General features: G+C 49.0%; 7 protein-coding genes across 7 annotated transcripts; 4 read left to right on the top strand and 3 right to left on the bottom strand.

Moving 5' to 3' along the window:
- Positions 1-53: 53 nt before the first annotated feature.
- FSUBG_1194 (n-terminal binuclear zn cluster-containing protein) lies at positions 54-2,485 on the bottom strand (the record flags this gene model as incomplete). Its single annotated transcript, XM_036676676.1, has 4 exons — positions 54-646; positions 702-1,231; positions 1,285-1,728; positions 1,824-2,485. The coding sequence occupies 4 exons, from the start codon at positions 2,483-2,485 to the stop codon at positions 54-56; spliced, it is 2,229 nt and encodes a 742-aa protein (XP_036543362.1).
- A 3,856-nt stretch (positions 2,486-6,341) lies between these two features.
- On the top strand, positions 6,342-7,231 carry FSUBG_1193 (uncharacterized protein; the record flags this gene model as incomplete). Its single annotated transcript, XM_036676665.1, has 2 exons — positions 6,342-6,485; positions 6,545-7,231. 2 exons carry the CDS (start codon positions 6,342-6,344, stop codon positions 7,229-7,231), a joined length of 831 nt encoding a protein of 276 aa, XP_036543361.1.
- Positions 7,232-8,699: 1,468 nt separating this feature from the next.
- On the top strand, positions 8,700-12,752 carry FSUBG_1192 (pab-dependent poly(A)-specific ribonuclease subunit PAN2; the record flags this gene model as incomplete). Its single annotated transcript, XM_036676654.1, has 12 exons — positions 8,700-8,720; positions 8,873-8,980; positions 9,036-9,211; positions 9,262-9,388; positions 9,435-10,021; positions 10,072-10,491; positions 10,543-10,793; positions 10,838-10,977; positions 11,024-11,128; positions 11,179-11,578; positions 11,628-11,841; positions 11,888-12,752. 12 exons carry the CDS (start codon positions 8,700-8,702, stop codon positions 12,750-12,752), a joined length of 3,414 nt encoding a protein of 1,137 aa, XP_036543360.1.
- An 814-nt stretch (positions 12,753-13,566) lies between these two features.
- On the top strand, positions 13,567-16,014 carry FSUBG_1191 (uncharacterized protein; the record flags this gene model as incomplete). The annotated part of the gene is made up of 2 exons (XM_036676643.1): positions 13,567-13,785; positions 13,867-16,014. The coding sequence occupies 2 exons, from the start codon at positions 13,567-13,569 to the stop codon at positions 16,012-16,014; spliced, it is 2,367 nt and encodes a 788-aa protein (XP_036543359.1).
- Positions 16,015-16,229: 215 nt separating this feature from the next.
- On the bottom strand, positions 16,230-17,888 carry FSUBG_1190 (uncharacterized protein; the record flags this gene model as incomplete). Its single annotated transcript, XM_036676632.1, has 1 exon — positions 16,230-17,888. One exon carries the CDS (start codon positions 17,886-17,888, stop codon positions 16,230-16,232), a length of 1,659 nt encoding a protein of 552 aa, XP_036543358.1.
- A 949-nt stretch (positions 17,889-18,837) lies between these two features.
- Positions 18,838-19,468, top strand: FSUBG_1189 (uncharacterized protein; the record flags this gene model as incomplete). Its single annotated transcript, XM_036676620.1, has 2 exons — positions 18,838-18,892; positions 18,951-19,468. 2 exons carry the CDS (start codon positions 18,838-18,840, stop codon positions 19,466-19,468), a joined length of 573 nt encoding a protein of 190 aa, XP_036543357.1.
- A 325-nt stretch (positions 19,469-19,793) lies between these two features.
- FSUBG_1188 (cytochrome c heme lyase) lies at positions 19,794-20,851 on the bottom strand (the record flags this gene model as incomplete). Its single annotated transcript, XM_036676609.1, has 3 exons — positions 19,794-20,061; positions 20,114-20,724; positions 20,774-20,851. 3 exons carry the CDS (start codon positions 20,849-20,851, stop codon positions 19,794-19,796), a joined length of 957 nt encoding a protein of 318 aa, XP_036543356.1.
- Positions 20,852-21,306: the final 455 nt, after the last annotated feature.

Here is a 21,306-nt window from a genome sequence, read left to right as displayed (position 1 = left end):
ATCGCCTCTTCACGCGTGTGTGTACAGGTCTGTTGCGTTTTTTGAATGATGCTCTACGCCATATCCAAATACCCTGATGCCAATGATGGCCCAAATGAGATATCATCACCTCCCGGTGCGATGCCCTCATGTGCCGTGGCAAGATCTGCCAGGTGTTGAAGGCCTTGGCTCGCTGCCGCTTCCACTGACGATGTTGGACGCAAGAATTCCGAGAGTTTGTCGCGAACACCATTCCACATTTCGTTGGGCTTTTCCACAATATCCTTGATCAACTGTGTGGCTTCTTCTCGCGACTTGTCGATCTTAACCAGCTTCGCCAAAGACATCGTGATAAGAGAGACAAAGTGATTGACGAGTGGACTGCGTAGGTGCTCGTTTGTAAAGAGAAGGTTGATCACTTCCTTGGTAGGCCACAACGTTTCGGTCGGCGTAGCGCCTGGTGTCAGAAGCACAACCATGAGCTTACAGTGCCAGTATGCTAGATGCACGACGGGATGCGACGTAGCCAAGATATGCCCAGGGAGATCTTCTCGGTAGTTCTCAACATAATCTGCGAGTATGCGTGCCACTATCTCCTCGGTTGTGGACATTCCCAGCTGCAATGTGAAGATAGCTTGCCACAGACAGTTGAGCAGCTTTGAGAGTCCTAGAATCCTGGTTAGCGATCGACAATTACCTAGAATGACCTAATTAACACTTACGGGCAAGGTAAAAACACACATCTCCCAGGATCTTCTCCAGGCCAGGAGGAGCGACTGTACTATTATCGGGTATCATTGGCGGTTTTCCCTTGCCGACAGCATGCCAACGGTCCATCAGGATCAATGACCACCATATCCGCACTGATAGCTGGTCATCTGAGTCTGAGTCGGACTCCAAAACTAACTCGACGGGGGTGTATCGCCATAGGTTAATTGAATTGGCCAATCCAACCGCACGAGAAAGCAAGTACGGCAAAGTTGGTGAAGAACGCCAATCTGCGTCGATAATAAGCAGCAATAGCGTCTGGGCATGCACAATATAGGTGGCTTGTGTGGCATGGGTTTCATCGCTCTCGCGCTCCATGAGTAGCAAGCTAGCGAGCTTTGTGTCACCACCGGATCCTACGACTGCGGGAAGAGCATTGGCAAATGCATTCTGGACCGACGTCGGGCACTGCGCGAGCAACGCCTGCATCCGACTCTTTGTGCTTGGCAATATCGGGTACACAGGGCCAACAGTTGACAAATAACTGAATAACGACATGTTAGTTGCAGGAAAGGGTTTCGCCGACGGATCACTAACCTCTGTAGCATGCTTTCATCGATGTCAACGGTCTCATGAGCATCTGGCATTGACACGTCCATAGCAGCCACGGGAGGTTTAGAGGGCGTACTGTCTGGCCGAATGGGTGTAGCTTGGGGTGCCAACGAGTTGTTGTTGTTGTTGTTGTTGTTGTTGTTGTTATAGGCTGAATATGCTTCAGAAGTCCCTGGCGAGGCCTGCATCCTGTTGTCCGAGCCCCATGGCATTTGTCGCGAGGGCGTAACAAAATCATTTGTCGAGATACTGGAAAAGGGTCGTTTTCGAGCAGCATCATCGCCTTGGCTTTGCCGAGGTCGATCTGTGGAAAAGAGTCTGTCGATGTCGTCTTGACTCAGGCCGCCATCAGACTCAAGCTTGTTTTCGATGCTATGGATGCGATCTGCAAGTTCTTTGATATATCTGTTGAGGCTGTCAGTCTCTACCCTTCAGTGCGTAATAGCTCACAGGTGTCAAAACCATACCCTTTACTTGGACCCCTTTTCTGCGGTACGCGGCTGAATAGGCATCTAATGGATGACCTAGCACAGCTGGAACATGGAGCGTCTCCAGTATCCGACTGGGCGTCACACTTGATTTTCTTCCTCCGACACTCATCGCATGCCCTTGACACCTTTGATCGTTTTCTGGGTGGGATGCTGTTGTCGATGGGGTATTGGGGGCCCATTGATGGCCCAACAGAAACAGACATGGCGTGCGATACCATTTGGTCGCTCGTGGGAGTATCGTGAACATAGGACGGTGTCTGCTGCTGTTCGGGGTCAGGGTGAGGCATGATGCTTCGCAGGTTGGGGTCCTCGACGTTCATGTTGGGGTCTGTGGCTGACATCATGGGCGCTCCAGCTAGACCCTGGCCTAACTGGGCTGCCAGCTGAAGCTCTTCCAGGTTGGCGGGACGAGGAACGTGCTGCTGAGGGGTTTCCGGCTCTGGAGCTTGCATGTCATTCTGATTGTGCTCTGGAACTTGCACATGTTGTACTTGTTCCGGCGCATGATGGTCTGACTGTTCATGATGAGGCTCGTGGTGGGGCTCATGATGCTCATGATGCTCGTGCTCTTGGTGGTCTTGAGGGACGTCTCGGCCACTGGTGTTGTAAAAAGGGCCAGCTTCCATTGCCTCGGTGCCGGGCGAGGGATATGAGATATTGGCATCCTCTGCCTCGTTTTCTAGCTTTGTACTCATGGCTACAGCTGACTTGACATGCAGATGGTACAGTCGGTTGGCATTCGAGGTGTTTTACGGGTGAGGATGATCGTCAAATCAACACAATATGCGGAGATGAGTATTGATTGACAGGCGTAATGCTTCAATTGTTCCAATAATGAAGTGCGATATGACGGCGTTCCACCAAGTTAAGCCCTGCGCGACGCGCGACGATATCACTGGACGAAGCCATTGTTAGCAATAGTTCGACGCGATGTTGACCAAGTGCACACGATCGCGAGCCAAGCGAGGGATGTCACGGAAAGTGATTTTGCAGGCAGACGCGACGACATGAGTGTGTTCGTGCTGTTGATTAGGAAGGCTATATCTTGGTCATGGCGACTTACACGACTCTTGTTCTGGGATCTCGGAGCTGGATAAATGCGATACGACAGCGACGCCTCGACGGAAGAGGAAGAACTCGGCCCCGATGACTTGGATGGGCTGCCCTTGTGTGGGTGTTTTTGACAAGATCACGGAGAAGGAAGAATTTTTCGGAGTCTGGCGGGAAATGCTCGGCCTCGATTTGTGCTCGCTTAGTCAGTTACCCTAGAGCTAGTGTCTTGGACAGACGAGCACATGCAATTAATCGATGAGGCAGTCATCATCATCCTATCAGCTTCATAGAGCATAAAGGTGGATTTAGGTTTTCACGATGTATGGCAGTCAAGTCTCTTTCAGCCGCTTTACTTTACCAGTACGTGAATATTCGTAGATCATGCCAATACAAGCCATCATGGAATTGGCAGTTGGAGTCTTGTCGCTCTAACCAGCAACTTGATCAGCAGAACCGCCGCCAGGAACAAGCACCCTTAGAAAGGACAGGTAGAAGAGGCCCATGACTTTCACGGGATACCTTGGTTTGCGAACCCCGGGTCCCCGAAACTATACGCATACCGACCGAGGGACTTATGACAAGCCACGATCGAAGTCAAAGGAAGCTGGAATACTAAACAGTTCGAAAGGGGTCAAATAAAGCCCGTGCCGTGTCCCTAAATGCGTTCTACTAAGGAATAGTGAAGAATCATACTTTTATTATACGGAGTTTCCTCCAAGCTTAGTCCCCTAAGGTGTTTCCCAAAACATGAAGTCCTCTGCGGAGAGGTAGGCAGGCAAACATACAGAGACCAGTCAGAGGGCACAACTATAAGACAGAAGCGAATCCAATACCCAAGAACACGTTTGAGGGAAGAATCCTTGGCACCTGAAGACCAGGGGCAAGTAAACAACAACCTGCCTATCTTTCGTTAGCGCGCCTGGAAATGTTTCCGCATATGTTATATAGCCGCAAGATCGTCATTAAGGGACGAATTGAAGACGAAAATAGCAGCGGGATAGTGTTGCACTTCGAGCTTAAAGCTTAAGTTGAACATGTATGGTATACCGGTGGGAGTGGAGGTCACAACAGGTTACTTATAAGTACATTGGTGAAGAGGTAGTTGGGTTGCAGTGATATTTTTGTTAATTCATCGTTGATCTCGTGCTCAGAGCTTCCAAACAATACTCTGTCTTTGAATGTTTCCGACACTAGGCTTAACACTCGATGTAGCCGGACAGAATGAAGGCATTGACTAGGTACAGTTGATCTATGTGATAGTGCCATCGATGGCAACAAGGAATGAGAATGGGGATTCTAAGTTGACAAGAAGAGTACTGTATGAGCGCAAATTGAATTGGAGTCAGTTGTCATCTCAAAAGGCTCCCACAATGAACTCATATTGGCATTTGAAAGGCCCTCTTGTTCTTGCTTGGACAAGAACCCACCCGTACAAGGTAATTGGTAATCATCATCACCAAGGTTTCTAGCCTGACTTGAAGAATGGAAGGGCCGGAGTCGCCCCCTAGCTTGGGTCTGAGACTCTGGGGAGAGATGCCTGAAAACCCTCAACTGTCAGGGTTACATCACCAAGGAAATGCTACCCGTCCATCATATACGTATGTAATACTGGCAATATCTGGTACATAGAATCAAAGCTGTTAAGCTTTCGGATCTGCCCTCTGGTGTATCAGGATGCTAGCTACGGAGTCAAGGCCCTGTTGACACCACGGCTGGATGGAACGTCGAGACTTTGGATGTTGTCTCAATAACCCCTGGCAGCCGCATTCTCGGCGTTGTTTGCCGCGGCGGAGGCTAGCGGGTAAGTCGATACCCTTGTCATCCCAGATGAGGTCCCCGCTCGATTGTGAAGAACAATCAAGGAGCGATCATCAGCGGTTGGTTAAACGAAGTTGCTGTTGGTCTTTACTTTATTACTTCAGACGCAGCCAATGAGACAAGAAAAGCTATCCGATAACTCACAGACGAAATGTCACTCGAAGAATATTGGTATATAATCTTAATGGCGTGTTGGTGACGAAGTGATGGAACGAGACTGCTTGCTTTGTTGCCTCGACGATTGATAAGTGACTGGCAAATGACAGCCCGCACTTTTACTTTTGCTTCTGCACTTTGGGGGTCTAAGGGGTTGAGGCAACTACACTGCCACAAATCGAACCGCGGCCTTTCACTTTGATACAGCTGGATACTCCGAAATCCACTTACACAAGCAATTTGATCTTTTCAACGAAGTATCTCGACTCAGTGACAAAAGTTGTCCCGAGTGAGAGGCCGGAGGCGTTCAAAACATGGAGACTTTGGAACAAGCCCAGGGATAGGAGAGTGGGTACTTATTTAGAAGAGTTCCGGGAACTCCTAGTGGGCCAAGGAGCGCTATAACAGCCCTAGAGGCTGGAACTCAAGCAGAGTGTGGTTGCAGCCGGAGCGGCAGTCGTGGGATTAATGCTTGGGCTGATTGATTGGATTGGATGGACCAATTTCGTTGACGATTCCAGAACCTCTCGAGTCTTGTCCCCGAGCAGCCCTTTGTGCATCATCATTGGCCTTTGAGTAGAGCGAGTACGGAGTAAGCTCAGTACGCAGTAAAGGCCGGGAGGTTCCAGAGCCCTGCATCTCGTCTTTCTTACTCGGGCTTTCTCTCGATTAGCTTGGTCTTAATCAAGCCATGTCCCCTAATTGCCCTATGCCCGTACGGATACTCTTATGGATAGGTATTTGTTGAAACGACCCGACCCTAATAATTCTCCTTATACCCGCACTGATGTTATGGATGGATCCCTGAGTTAATTACCCTATTAACCTAGCTCCCTACTCCGTAGGTACGGAGTATACGTACACACTACGTAGCATCTATGGATTTTATCCTTGAACCTTGTCTCGCTCGCTCGCTCGCTCGTCTCATGAGCAATGCATGTGTGTATGTATGTACCTATGCATGCAAATGCAGGGCAAGGCAAGGCCAGCTTGTTAGTTGATTCGGCGATATGACAACCGCAAAAGTCCCTACCCTGGCCTGCTTTGACTTACCTCCTTTGCTTCTAAGGTTTTCTACTAAGTTTATTTCGTAACCCGCGCGTTACCTTACCTTACCTTACTCTCTACTGTAGCATCCACTCGCTCGCTCGCTTGTTCGTTCGCTTTTACTTTCTTTCCTCTTGTCTCAGGCAATTTTTGATCTCCGAGTATCCCGTCTCTCCCTTTTTTTTGTTTTTTGTTTTTTGTTTTTGTTGAAACACCCTTCTTTCATTGAAATGGCATCATCGGTTGCCTGTCTCTTGCCGTAGGGTTCCGGGTTATTCTCTCTCTCTTTCTCCCTCCTACTTCACTTTTCATTCTTCAGCAACAACACACTTTCAACTGGAGCTTATTACACAGCGGCATTACACTTTCAATGACGCAGACAATAAACCTTTTCCGTCGTCCCACAGCAACTGATCTACCTTGTCACCTTTTAAGTTGGGTCGGACAATCGTCGACACCAGCCTCACTCATCCCAACATGTTGCTAAGCATGGATGTCATGAAGGTGCGGGATTGGACCTATCTTGAGGACCCCCCTCAAGACATTGGCCCAGCTCGACATATTCTTGAAGTTTACAGCAAGATTCCCTACAACGATTTAGATGGCCACATACGCCGTGTCGTAAGTATATGTCCTCCCCGAACACTAGCACATAAGCTGATATGACCTTCTGCTTTCAGCGAGAGAAGGCATGGTGTATCTCCCAGTACCCTTGCGTTGGGCGATGGAAATTTCTCTACATCCCGGATCCCAAAGATCCTCGCTACCAACAAGCTCTTTTTCGCCTCAACGTCGCCGGTTCTAGAGATGTCCTTCTTGATCTGGGATGTGGGGTTGGACAAGTAATTCGGCAGTTTCGTGCAGATGGAGTTGACGGCGCTCAACTCATTGGCACCGACCTGCAGTCCAAGTTCATCGATATTGGCTACGATTTATTCCAGGACAGGCACTCCCTCGACGCAACATTTGTTGCGGGCGATATGCTCGATCCCGCCGACAAGGAGATGGCCTTGTTGCGCGGCAAGATCACCATGGTTCACGCAGGCAGCTTCTTTCACCTCTTCAACTGGGTCCAACAGCTTTACATTGGCAAGCGTGTTGTCGAATTCCTAAAGCCCGGCACCAAAAACGCGCTGATATATGGTCGCCAGGTCGGCACGAACCATCCAGGGCCATCTTCCACTAGCACGCGATCAGCTTATTTACACGACCAAGCAAGTTTCCAGCGACTATGGGATGAAGTCGGAGCCCTCACCAAGACACGATGGCAGGTACAGGTCGAACCTACTGGAGAGCCTGTCTCCAAAGTCCCTGGATTCAGCAATCACGCATTCCCCGTCAATTTCACCGTCTACCAAGTTTCATGAGAAATTGCTCCAATGCGATTCGCATCATAACAACTTAACCGGAATGAGCGACGATCGCATTTCGACCCCGGTCCCGCCTCATTTCTCCTCTTATCCGGCGACTTCGACCCTATCGTGAAGCTGACATTCTCCCAAGCAGCTTTTCTACTTTGGGTTGGTCCGCATATCGACTCATACTAGCGCCTTCGCAATTGGTATTTCCGGCTGAATCCACGACCAAGACCACGAAACGATGAGGCATCGAATATTGTGTACTTTTGGGCTCGTCTGCACTTATTTAGACTCGGCGATTGACAACAACCGAACCACGAAGGTGCCGCTGATCAAACCCACCTTGGAAGAGAAGGGGGTCGCCCAGCCTCTCACCGACCGGACTCGGCAGTTCCCTGTTGCAGAAACGTCTTTTGTGCTACAAGGATTCTCGATCTACGGATGCTCTCCCGCGATTCCTAGGACTCGAGGACAGCTTTGCGTCATGATTTCGTGACACAAGCTGACGGCTTTATTATATGGGACCACAAACTCCAGTCAATGACTTACTCAGCAGTCAAAACCACTTTGTGAATGGGTTGGTCTGCTTAGCAGGTCATTAGGCACGATTATTGATTAATGATACATGATGATACTTGGCGGCTGGGCAACGCGCCGCGTTTTTATGCTTGGGCACTTGACTCATGCTAGTCCTTTCTTATGGCGTTTAGCGAATAGGTATAGAACAGGTTCAAGTTAGAGGGGGCAAGATAGAATGCATATGGGAGCAATAGAATTATACGTGAACAATACCGATTGCTTTCAACAGCAACATTGGCCAGTCTAGATGGTTCGTGTTTTGTCTGCGAGTTAAACATATCAACACCTGGCCATTTTCCAAGTCAAGCAAGCCCAGTGAACGAACTTTTTCAAGTTGCCCAAGGCAATCGAGTTTTGTGACATGGTGCGAGAAACCTTTGTAATCCACAGCTACCTCATAGGTAGCGAACTGGGTTGAATGAGAGTTGGTTTTGCTCAGTTCGTATGGCCATGTCATTCCCGTCAGCACCGTACATACGAGGATCGCCCCTCCCCAGGCAACTATGCAGACTGACCCTACCTTCTCAACCTAGGTAGGTAAGAAGATAGATCGTTGACTTTGCATGATATCCTGTGACGGAGAGATACATATGAAACCCTCTTTCTCTCGAATTTGGAGTTTAACCGCGTCAACTTCGTGCGCCGGATGAACGCCGGCTAATGGGAGCTTGCGGCCCCTCCAAGCTTGGGAGCTGATATCCCACTCTCGTCACTGGCATTTACTTCTGTCAAAGAATCTCATGTCTGAGGATTGAGCGGACAAGCTTTATTGACCTTTGTGTTTCGTACTACCATTTCCGCTTCTTCGGTTACGCCCAGTCCTCTCGGAGGCTGGCGCACTGGCTGGCGCTCTTCATATAAGCTATGCCCATACAGATAATGCTCATATCTTTTCACAATGGACGGCGATTGGGCTGAGGTATGTTTCATGATGTCTTTGCCCTTATTTAGACTTTTCATGTGTTTCACGTATAGGAAAAAGAAAGGGTGCCTGCATTGTACGAACCTGAGAGGCATCATATACAGTCGTGAATTAGGTGTCAAACTTATGCTAATTCAGTTCTTCTACAGGTCACCCGGATTCCGTTCCCGCCTCCAGGCGTGCACGCGATGCCCACTCCGGTTGCGACTATGACCTTCGACAACTCTCAGGAACTTCTTTGGACAGGTAACGAATATGTACGTCGGAAATGGTGAGATATAGAAGCTGAGCTGGCGCTGATTGGTGTTTCAGGGTCGAGTCACTTCCTTCTATGGGACCGAACTGCAGCGATATACCTCCTTCAAGGCCCATGCATCCTCTGATGGCCCGATTCGTCAGATACTCGTCAATGAGAAAGGCATTGTTTCTCTGGGTGCTAAAGATGTGCATATGGCTATTCGGAGAGGACTGCCTATATGGCATATTAGGTAGGATGATTCAACTCCATATGAGGTCGACTGATGCTGATCTTTGCCAGGCATGACGATATGAAAGATTTGCGATGTATGAGCTTTACGTCTAAGGGAACGGCAGAGATTATCGCTGCAGGAATGCAAGAGACGATGCTTGTCATTGACCTCATTAAGGGTGATGTTGTCAAACAAGTCAGGATCACTTTCTCAGTAATACAGCTATACTAACTTCCGCCAGGTACCTACCGAACATCAGTACACGATAATGAGACGCGGGCGATATATATGCGCCGCAACTCAGACTGGCTCCGTCAACTTACTAGATCCTGTCACTTTTGCTGTCGTCAAGTCTTGGAATGCACACTCTGCTTTGATCAATGACATGGACGCTCAGCATGACTTCATCGTAACTTGCGGATACTCCTTAAGACAGGGTCAGAATTATATGCTTGACCCCTTCCTCAACGTCTTCGATATAAAGAAGATGTCATCGATGCCCCCTATCCCTTTCCCAGCTGGCGCTGCCTACGTGCGCATGCACCCGAGGATGTTGACGACCAGCATCGTTGTCTCACAAAGTGGGCAAATGCATGTTGTTGACTTAATGAATCCCAACACAAGCGACGTACGGTTGGCTAATGTTACTTCCTACTTGAGTATGTTTGAGATTGCACCCTCCGGTGAGGCAATTGCCCTCACAGATGCTGATTGCTCTATCCACCTCTGGGGATCCCCAACAAAACTCCATTTCGTGGACTTACCAACTCCGATCGAATTCGCAACTCCTGAAGAGCCCCTACCCAACATTGATTGGGGCCCAGATACGTAAGTTGAGACAATAATTTGAATATTTGTTCCTTTACTGATCACTATAGGCCCCTGAACATGATCGGATTGCCTCATTATCGGGAAGCTCTGGCATCCGCCTGGCCAGACATCCCCTGCGATGTTGGAGCACCTCCTGTTAAGTTTGATCCACAGTTCCTGGCAGGGCTCAAGCCGACTGAGTTTGGGATGTACGGTCGAAATACTCGGGGTTTGCGAAGAAATCAGGCTGAAAACACTCGAAACGTGAGCAAATCAGGAAGCTCTGGGCTCAAGGCCCCCAAATTCCTTAGTGAAAAAGCTCGCGAGCTTGCTTCCAGTAACGCTGCTGCCTCTGATAAGAAGGCTGACGAGCTGATCAGCTCTTTTACTGATATGGGACTCGAAAGCAAGAAGTCTGACGTCCCAGTCATGTATAGAACCGTTGAGATCAAATACAGCAAATTCGGTGTGGACGACTTTGACTTTGGGTTGGTATTATTCCATTCCCGCAATGCAAGGTCACTACTGATCAGGCATAGTTTCTACAACAACACGCGATACTCTGGACTCGAGACTCATATCTCGAATTCATATGCTAACTCACTTTTACAAATCATGCACTTCACCCCTGTCATTCGAAATCTTGCTCTTCAGCATGCTGCTACCTCTTGCGTGAGCGAGATATGCCTGCTGTGCGAGCTTGGATTCTTGTTTGATATGCTTCAAAAGGCCGAAGGCTCGATATGCCAAGCAACGAACTTACTGAAAACCCTAAGCAATCACCCTCAAGGTATGTCGAGTGACGCTGATCCCAATCATTACTAACTGGCCTAGCCGGTCCACTTGGTCTACTCGAGGAGGATCCTCATGGATCATCTCTTAACGTTATGCTCCAAGGACTCACTCGCTTTCTCCTGGATAAAATCGTGCATGATTATAGGACTATCAACCCATCGTCGACTGCCATGGACCAGGTCAGTTGATTGACTGAAACTCGAGGATACATACTGAATCGTCTAGGTACTGGCCACTTCCGCAACGACCTCAATCAGATGCATAAACTGTAGGAGCGAATATACTCGACCGGGGTCAACATATGTCAATGATCTGCTTTATCCATCCCCTGTAAGTTCGATGCTGAATCTGTATGAGGAAAACTTATTCACTATGAAAAGGCTGGCAGTCGAAATGCCAAGTTACCACGCATCAGCTTTTCTCAAGTTCTCAAAAATAGCGTTGAAAGAGAAACGACGTCCAAAGGATGGTGTAGTCGATGTCAGCGGTACCAGACCATAGCGACGAGAAAGAGCATTCATAGTATACCGGCTGTACTCATGCTAAACACTGCCATCACAAACCAAGATCAACGAATGCTTTGGTCAACACCAGGCTGGCTTCCCGAGGAGATTGGAATCATCGTAGAGCAAGGGCAGTTTTTCTGTTACGAAGGCGAAGACCTGAAACTTCATCTCCAGAGGGGCATCCACAACATCACAGTGTATTCGCTGACAGGTATGGCCATCAACATCGAGAGCGGACAAACGCAAAAGTCACACCTTGTCTCGATGGTCAATGGTAAGTCTCTTGCGCCCCATCACCCCTCCGTCACTGACCAAAAGGATAGTGGCACATTCGGAACCAGAGGCGCCTGGAGAGAGTCGATGGCATCTTTTCAACGACTTCTTGGTGAGGTCGGTCAGCACGGAAGAGGCACTAGCTTTCAACACATCTTGGAAGGTCCCGTCTGTAATTGCATACCAGATAAAGGATGAGAACAACAAGATCGATACTGAATGGAGGAGCAACATTGATACTTCCATACTTTACCAAGACTTCAAGTATGGCCCAACCCGCTACGAACCTTACGTTGCTAACGTTTTCCAGTGCAAACGCCGATTCATCGACAAAGACCTATCAAGTGCTCAACCCTGAAACGGAGGCCCCTGGCCCCGACACCATTATTGCACTGGACACTGAGTTTGTTGCTGTGCGACAACCTGAAATTGAAATGAACTCTGACGGTGAGCGGGAAACCATACGGCCGATAGTGTACGCACTTGCTCGTGCATCAGTTGTCCGCGGTCAGGGGGAAAACGAAGGGACACCCTTCATCGATGATTACATAAACATCAAGGAACCGATTGTCGACTATTTGACATCGTATTCGGGCATCACTGAACAAGATTTGGACCCTAGAGTTTCGAAACATAGTCTCCTGTCATTGAAGATGGCATACAAGAAGATGTGGATTCTTCTTAACCTCGGATGCAAGTTCCTTGGCCACGGACTAAAACAAGACTTCCGAGTTATCAACATACACATTCCTAAATTGCAGGTCGTCGACACGATTGACCTGTTCTTCCTCCAAAGTCGGTTAAGGAGGCTATCGCTGGCATTTCTGGCGTGGTATCTCTTGAAGGAAGATATCCAAATGGAGACCCACGATTCGATCGAAGATTCACGGACAGCACTCAAGTTGTATAAGAAGTATCTCGAGTTCCAGGATGCCGGAATCTTGGAGACCATGTTGCAAGATATTTATCGAGCTGGTCGAGAGGTTAACTTCAAGCCGCCTCGCAAGGATGGCCAGCACATCCCGAGGACGGACACGCCCCCTCCTTTGCCAGTCGATGGCTCAACAGGGCCGGTGACGCCTGTCAGAAGCAACAACATTTTGGCACAGACACCTGGATCTGCGTTTGGAGGTGGCTCTAACTGGACACCAGGAAAGGGATCACCATTACCATAGGAATCGGAAGGTGGGAATTCCAATCAGCAGGATCCAGAAGAGGAAGAAGAGCTATTGATAGATTTGTGAGAGCGAAGAGGTGGACGAGCTTTGGAGGGAAAGACAGCAGCAGCAGCAGCAGCAGCAGCAAAGCCACCATTGATGAGATGAAGATTCGATCAGCGTTGGAGCAAGAGCCAAATTTGATGCGGGAGAGTTGACATTAAGCATATAGTGGCTCGTAAGACGCCCAGAAACCAAGTAGTAGCGTACTTGGAACAATTTACTATCATTGAAGAATCCCATTGTGTTCTTGGTTAAGAGGTGATCGACACTGGCATCAGGAATAGGTAGGTACCTAGATCCTAATACGCCGAGCCCTTGTTTACCTGCCCGGGTGATGGGGGCAGACAAGAAAGCTTGGGACCTATATCCTACCTCAAGCAACAAAATCACTTAGTTAAGTTTAGTATATTCTAAGTTAGTAGGCAATAGGAGCAGGTAATTCTGGCACTCTTTGCATCTTGGGTAAGGATCTAGCTTCAGACGTTCAAGGTAATCAACTTCCTTCCTTCATGCCAAACCTAGGTACGAAAGGAGACCATCAGGAAAGGGAAAGAGTGTTCCCCACTTCATATGAATACTGTATGGTCGAACTCCCTTCTTCTACTCTCAGCCTCTTCAACCACCTCCAAGTCATCATCTCGATGATTCTTCTTCACTCGCCCTATCTCATGCTCTAACTTAGCAGCTTCAATTTATTCCATCACCTACATGCATACCCACTCTCCACATGATTTGTCTGAAATATTCTAAACGGCAATCGTACAGCAAAATGGAGGGATACGACGACAAGGACGCTCGATGCCTCCCTCGTATGCCAAGAATCTTCACCCCCCCTGACACTCAACCTGAAGTCGTTATTTTCTCTGCGACCGCTGACGACAAAAGTTCCACTAAAAGCAAGACTACTCATGAGCTCGAAACCTGTGACACTGAGACCGATGACACAACTTATCACGACAAAGAAGAAGCAGAAGCAGGCCCAAGTAATGTACCTCACACGACCCTTATGAGCTCTGGTGGTGGAAAAGCGATATTCTAGAAAAATGACGACGCTGAACACTATCCGAAGCCCTCAAAAGTGTTCACAATCAAGGACATACGATCACCACAATCATCACAACCCTCAAACGATTTTGTTTCCGCGAATGACCATGTTCCAGACGAGACTATTCAAAGACTCAAGGATTTCGCCAACAGGGTCCACGCACTGAATAGGGACCCGAACGGGGACCAACTCAGCAGCTCAGGAGAGACTACCCCCACTGGACGCTCCTTGGAGGTGAATCCGTTCAAGTCGTCAACCCTAGATCAAGCACCACAACCCTTGACCCGAAGTCGCCTACGATCCATACCTGATGCAAGACTCAACAACCTTGGAGCGGTCTACAATCGGCTACAAGACACCAATGACGGGTCTCAGGTCGCTACACATGGCAGTGATACGTCACGACCAGCTGACTTAGATACTAATTCCATCAATACCAATGCTCACGAAACAGCTTCTGAGGATGACCGCCAGGCTTATTACATCTTCGACCCACGATCGAATGGCTTGGCATACTACATGTATAGAGGTACCGAGGAAAATGATGGATTCAAAATTGAGAGGGTATCTTTCAAATCCTCGGCACGGAAGCAAGGGGTGCGCGCCTATTACCTCGAAGCTTCAGACAAGGACCAAGATTTACTAAGGCATGGAAGCCACGAAACGCTCTGGAGGCTAGATCCATCCCAAGTCCCCGCAGTGATTATTGATACCGAGAGTTCAGCTTCCCGTGAAGCAGAGGCAGAAGTAGGCGATCCATTGTACGCCGGCGAAGAAGCTACCCAGAGCATCGCTAGAAAAGTGAGTGATCGCCTTCAAAAGATCCGGCACTTGAGAGAACATCTGCATATCATAAATGGAAAAGGCCAGCAAGTCCCAGAGGCCAAGGGGCTTTACCTTATTGGTGACAAGGACATCCGAGATGTCGTCAGTATCGTGTTGGACGAAACACTGAAGAATAGCCACATTGAATTGCCCAAGAGAACACCTACGACCACAGGGTCATCTGAAAGCCGGCCGGTACCGCGACTCGATGAGAACTCGAATGCTATCCTGGTCCCCTCCCCGATGGCGATCGACCCTGCGACTACTATTAATCTACCCAGCACATCTTACACGAATATCAACGCAACTGACATGCAAGTCCATACCAAAACGCGTGGCGGGGCTTCGGAAGCAACGACAACTGTTGTGACACGCCGAAGTATTGCTGAGATTACGTGGTCTCGGGCATATCCAGCAAATTATGATTCGAGTACACGAACACATTGCCGAACCGTTTCAGACTGTTGCTCACCCACACATGGGGGCTCACGCTCGTGCCCAGATGATCGTCGACAGAGCTACCAGAGGCTGACGAAAGACGAGTCTGTCCTACGACATTATGCCACTCCAAAAAGCACAGCTGAGATACTGGCCGACATTATGTGCAACAAGAGTTTTGAGCAACAGCTGAGAGTCAGCGACGGGACCGTCATCACGTCTTTCCCCAGACTCTTTTCCCGAGACTGCACTACTGACCTCACCTTACAAACTGAGAGTGACTACTCGAAAAAGCATACTCCGTCCACGCTTTACAAAGACGGCGTTGATGCTCACTGCGGTGTCGAGGAGTTGGCCGCATCGAGTTCTTCTGCAGAGCCCTCAAATACGTACTCATACAACAACCCTTTATTCGCTGCTAACCCATTCAGAGCGCACCCAACCAAACTGACGGCGGCTGGGAGACATCTCCCAACTCCTCTTGCGGCGGAAAGAAAACTAAGTGCCTCACTCGACGCAGATACACGACGACGCCTGAGTGCCCAGGTCGCCAACATTGAGGAGGAGATGGTCGATTCTCAGAATGGTTCACGGCAAAGTCTGATAGACAAAATCAAACAAGGAGGCCACAAGCTTTTCCACAAGAATCACTTCCGAAAGCCGACGGGGGGAGCTCCGATCAGAATAGCCGAGAATGATATATCGCCGGGCGGCTTCTTGCGCTCCTGGGACAGCATTGCCGGGGAACTCGCCCCTGAACCACCCAGGCCGGATGATGGAGAGATATACGAAGCCATGGAGGGGAGCAAGCTCAACGTTCCACATCCCAGAGAGGGGCTATGCTCCGAAGATAATCGACCTCACGAATGTGTGAATGATTTGTCGTCTCGCGACATTTCACCCAAATAAACGGCAACTGTTGAGAAGCCAAGGGGGACAACAAGACATACGTACCTAGATAGATCATTTCGTAGGAAGAATCGAACCTAATGATACTCTGAAAAGACTTTAAAGTTTTGTCTGGTATAAGGACGTTTGAGGTAGTATACTTGAGTGCATCATAAGAGGTCGACGAGTGTGTCACATCACATGCAATTAATGTCTATTATCCATATACTATGAGTCTATGCCGCCTTACTCGCCCTCGCTTTGTTCTCTCTATGCCGCTTCTCCTTGGCCGCTGTTTTGCGACGCTTCATCCATGATCTGTTGAGATCGCGTCTGTTATCCCAGAACCAAGCCTGAAAGTCGCTTGAGCTTTGTGGAGCAGAAACATCTTTCTCGTCTCCATCCTCGTCGAAGCCATGCTCTGCTATGTCGAGGTCTTCGTCGCCGTCTTCCTCATCCTCAGGCCAGAAGTTGCGCATCCGTGAGGGATGCGCGGTGTCGGGCGTGGGCGCAGCACTTCTAATGTTGCGCCATTCGAAATCCTGGCGAGAGAAGGGAGTCATGGGCGCGGGGGTTGCGATGGTCAGATTTGCGGGGTCTTGATCCTCCTCGTCCTCGATATCGTCGTTGTCAACACCTCCAAAGAAGCTGAAGGGCTCGGCTTCCTTCTTGGCGGGAGTCTCAGTGGCGACCTCGTCGGTCTTGTTACGCTTATAAAGAGCCTCAAGGGGGTGAATTTTTGTAGAGGGTGTTCCAGGAGGGGGTATCTTGATGGTGAGACTGCGGGAAGAACTTGAGGACATGGGTCTTGTTTCGTCGGCTTTGATGGCTGAGAGCGGTGTGGCTTGTTGGGGTGGTTCGGGGGAGTCGGCTTCAGAGGCGGAGGACTCATCGTCTGGCTGAGGAGCTTCCTTGGTTGTGTCTGTCTGTTCTTTCTTCTCTTCGACTTGAGCATCAACTTCCATCTCATCCTCACTCTCCTCATCAGATGAGCCGCTGCTACTAGTACCACTGCTACTGGTATCGTCATCTGACTCCTCGACAGGAGGAGGTGTCGTCTTCTTGACTTTGTTCTTCTTGGGTACAGGCTCGGGAATCTTCTTCTCCTTGACCGTTTCGACTACATTGCCATTCTCATCGACCCAGCCTTTACCCTCGATAAATTCGGTCGCTGCCTTGGCTTCTTCCCCGTCGGCTGAGGTCTTCAAGAAGCTCGGGAATTTTGTGGTTTTCTCGAATTCATGAACAATAACTTCGCGCGACTTGCCCTTCTTCTTGCGCTTTCGAGGTTGATCATCCTCAGGGAGACTGGAGATGAGATTAGGGGGAACCTTGGTCTTGAGCAGACACTCATCTCCCTCTGTATACTTTGATTTTAGGCGCTTCTTCTTTTCAGTGTGTTTGCCATCCTTTTCCTTTTCTTTGTCCTGCTTGCTCTTCTTTCTTCTCTGATCGGCAGGTTCTGTCCATCCTCTTTTGACTTTGCGGTCTGTCAGAGCGACGCCCTCGACAACCTCGTGATCACGCTTTCGTTTTCTCGATTCCTCTTTGGATTCCTTTGACTTCTTCTTTTTCTTTCTAGACTTCTCCTCTTCCTCCTGATCAACTTCGCCGGCAGGTTCAGCTCTCAGTTCTGGCCTGGCCTTTTCGATCCGTATTTTGTTGCCCTTCAACACAGCGCCATTGAGCTTCTTTTTTATCTTGTCAGCCTCCATTGTTGGCAGTTCGACAAAGCCGTAGCGTCGTTCGGGAAACGTCTCGAGCGTGTGATATGAAATGTTGCGCGCCTTGGGGGCCGCAGAAGCTGGAATAACGATCTTGAGAAGCTCGGGATCGAGAGGGCTAATGTGAAGCCTTATGTAGTCGCTTGAAGCAGACGAGGCTTCAGCAGACATTGCGAAGCGAATGGCGCTGTCGTGAGGAGTTTGTGCGACGCCAAAAGGGTCGTTTGAAATGAGTATGTCGCTTTCAATGAAAAGGGACGAGCTTTTGCTTTTGTGATTCCAATTTGGCGGAAAAAAGTTCCCAGGATCTTTGGAGGAGGGAGATTCGCGACTTCTGATTGGTCGAATGGAGCGACTTTGATCCGGGAGCCCTTAAAGTGAGAGTACCTTAGGTACTACAGATAAAACAAACAAACACCAGACTTGACTTGAGAAACAATTCTTGGAAATTGGTAAAGAAAAAACGGTTCAGGTTTGAGATTTAACCAAGAAGAGTCTCGTCTCACAAGGACAAACCTGAAACTTGGTAGACAAGCTGACTAAATGACGTCTCACTTGCCGCTCACATCTCAACTCCTTTGTCGCAGATGTTTGACCCAAAGAAGCATCTGCCAGATGAAATTACTAGGTACACTATGCACACTTATCGGAGACGGTCTGAAATAGGAAAATCGGATCTGAATTGATGTAACTCTATACATTATCGTTGCAGTTCTAGACTTGGAGGGTCGATAGTTCCCGGGTTTTATTGTGACAGACCAGGGATCCTTGAAACCCTTGGTCTATGCTGCTGGGACGAACAGTGTCACAGCGACGGGAGCTTCGTCTTTTGGGGGCATACAGTACCGAGTCTAGATATTCGACATGGAGGCATCCTCAGGTCTAGGTTTCGGTGTCATGCTCGATTCAACTCTATGCTTATGCTTAACGATGGTCACATATACTCTCAACGTATAAAAGGCATGTAGACCCTAGGTATTTACCTATCTATCTAAACAAACTCATCCCTTCTCAACTTGTTTCTCTTCAGTTCGCGAATCCCTGGCGGATCTTTGTTTATAGTAATCTCGTTTTATCTCTCTCTCTCTCACTCACTCACTCACTCACTCCCTCATACAAAATGCACTTCCCTATTCTTCCCATCATCATCACACTGGCTGGAAGCGCCCTCGCAGGTATGTAACCTTTTCATGGCCACAGCCCTTGATGAACATACCTACTAACATATATAAGCGCCTCATCTTCCCAAGAGACAAAATCCTTGCTTCGTCACTGGCTCCGAAGCTCTCCCCGATGAAGTTTCGACACAGGCCACGAATCTGGCCTCGGTCATCACCTGCGACAATTCGAAAACAACCATCGATGGAGTCCCAGATGTGAGCTCTGGCGGTGTAACCTTTTCTTCCATCAACTTTGCCGAATCAGGCAAAAGTCCTCTGGCATTCGCCCTCGATAAATTCGCAACCACATCGCCCCTGGCCAACAACAACCTCGACACGTTTCAGAATGAGCTCAATGTTTACCTCGCAACTGAAGCTGGTATCAGATCAACTGGTGGAAATCTTGCCATCAAGGTTCCCAAGTTCTTCTTGCAGTTCCAGATGGCTCGTATTCAACAGGCACAGGGTGCTGTGTCTGACATCCCTGGCCAGACCGTTGACCACCAACTGGAAAAGGTGCTCAAGAATGCAGCTGGAGAGGACCAGGCTCTTCTAGACCAAGTGAACGAATTGGCTGTCAACTTGAACTAAGTTCCAATGAATGGTATATGATACATAATTGCTCCGATACCCTGCCCAAATAAGTGACTCCGACTGAGGGGAGCAAGAAAACATAGGATTTTGGCAAATGGTGCCAAAATAAACTCAGTAAAGAGTCCCCTAAACTTAGGCTAAATTGCCTAAGTCTTTTCGTCACTTAGGATAAAAGTCCTAAGTTTTCTTGCCTCCCCCTGTCCAAGTCAACCATCATTATAGAAATACATCCAATCATAACAATTAGAGAGGAGAATGCATTACGCCAGAACCTTTTCAGAAAACACCTGCTTCCAACGTGACCCAAGCGCCAAAGAAATCATTAAGAAGTGCCACGGAACCAAGGCTGGGGATCCTGCTCGTGCCTGTCGCCGCCGATGGCCTTCCACCAGGTATCGGTGCTCCAGCGAATAATACGCTCGGCGGCACCCAAGGGCGTAGCGGCAGGACGCACATCGAGGAAGAAGACAGGATCACCGTGGGCATCGGGCTCGCCAGAGTAATAGTCGATGATGTATCGAATCTCCTTCCTTTGGCCGTTGATCTCTCGCGCAACGTACCAGTCATGTCGGTCAAAGGGAGGCTCAGTGCTAGAGTGTGTTAGCCGCAGATCGTTTGCATATTAGAATCACGAATACCTACCCAAACTTTGACGGGTAAATCCAGCCCAGAACCTGCATCATGGTGGCCTTGGGAGTCAACTCCTTGGGTCGACCTTGGAAGCGAACGAGACTAGGCTCGGTGTCAATGCCGTCCCTTTGGCGATCAAGCGCTTCCTGAGCATGACCTTCGCCCCTCTTGCAGATCTGCCATCCCTTGTAAAGCCCCCGCGCAAATCGTTGTTCCCAACCAAGAATCTCCTGCCATGCGCCCTCATTCAAGAAGTTGTGCACCGAAACCATGCCCTCGACGGCGGTGATATCGGTATCGGTATATCCCTTGCGCAGCAGCGCATTGTACATCTGCTGAGGAGACGGGTACTCCCAGTTGCCATCTCCAGTGCCCTTGGGGATGGTGGACTCATCTCTGGTTGTTGGGAGAGCGAATGATTGATTTGGAGCAGGTTTTTGCGATAGATCGGGGAACATGTAGTTGAGAGGGTTGAGCTGGGAGATCAAAGATTTGGGCTGCTCTTGGGTTCGGGCGGCGTGAGGAACGGGACATCCTGAGGTGGAAGGAAGATCGACAGGCTTCTTGGGCTTAGCCACGGGGTTCATGGCATCGGCAGACTTTTGGTGCATAGGACAGCCAGGCTGGGGAGAGTTAGCGACATGGTGAAGATATATGGGATTGCGATCATACTGGAGGAGCCTTGTCGGTAGTAGCTGGGTGTCCGACAGGAACCGCAGGAACAGGCGTGTCTGCCCAAAACCAACCCATCATGAGTGACTATATATTAGAACTGTAACGTTTGATGAAGTGGCTCGGCGTTATTGGCCTGAGTGCTGAAAGAATCGAAAATTGTGTTTGGTGACGATGACCAAGAACCAAGAGAGAGTGGATGATGAACGGACAAAAGTAAGAATTTCCTCCAAATGCGCCTATCAAAAAATTTAAGGCCAGCCCAAGGCGGGAAGACCGGGGGAAACCGCACCAAGACCAGGTGGGTTACAGTGGAAATCGAGAACTATCTACAGCGTCTGAGCGAATCATGGCGAGTCTATTGACAAGATGATGAGCATTGTGATCAGAGCTATGACTACCTATTAGACGGAGACATGAGTGTTGGATTCATAATATCCATGGTGCCTCTAAGTATTTGATCTTCTGGTTACCTAGGCTCAGTTAGCATTGATGAGCCATCATGGCAGAAATATTCCTCATGATTCCTTTCC

This window comes from Fusarium subglutinans (assembly GCF_013396075.1).
Source record: "Fusarium subglutinans strain NRRL 66333 chromosome Unknown NRRL66333_c0000005, whole genome shotgun sequence".
Lineage (NCBI taxonomy): Eukaryota > Fungi > Ascomycota > Sordariomycetes > Hypocreales > Nectriaceae > Fusarium > Fusarium subglutinans.
Note: the sequence above shows the minus strand (reverse complement) of the source record. Positions and strands in the feature narration are given on the sequence as shown.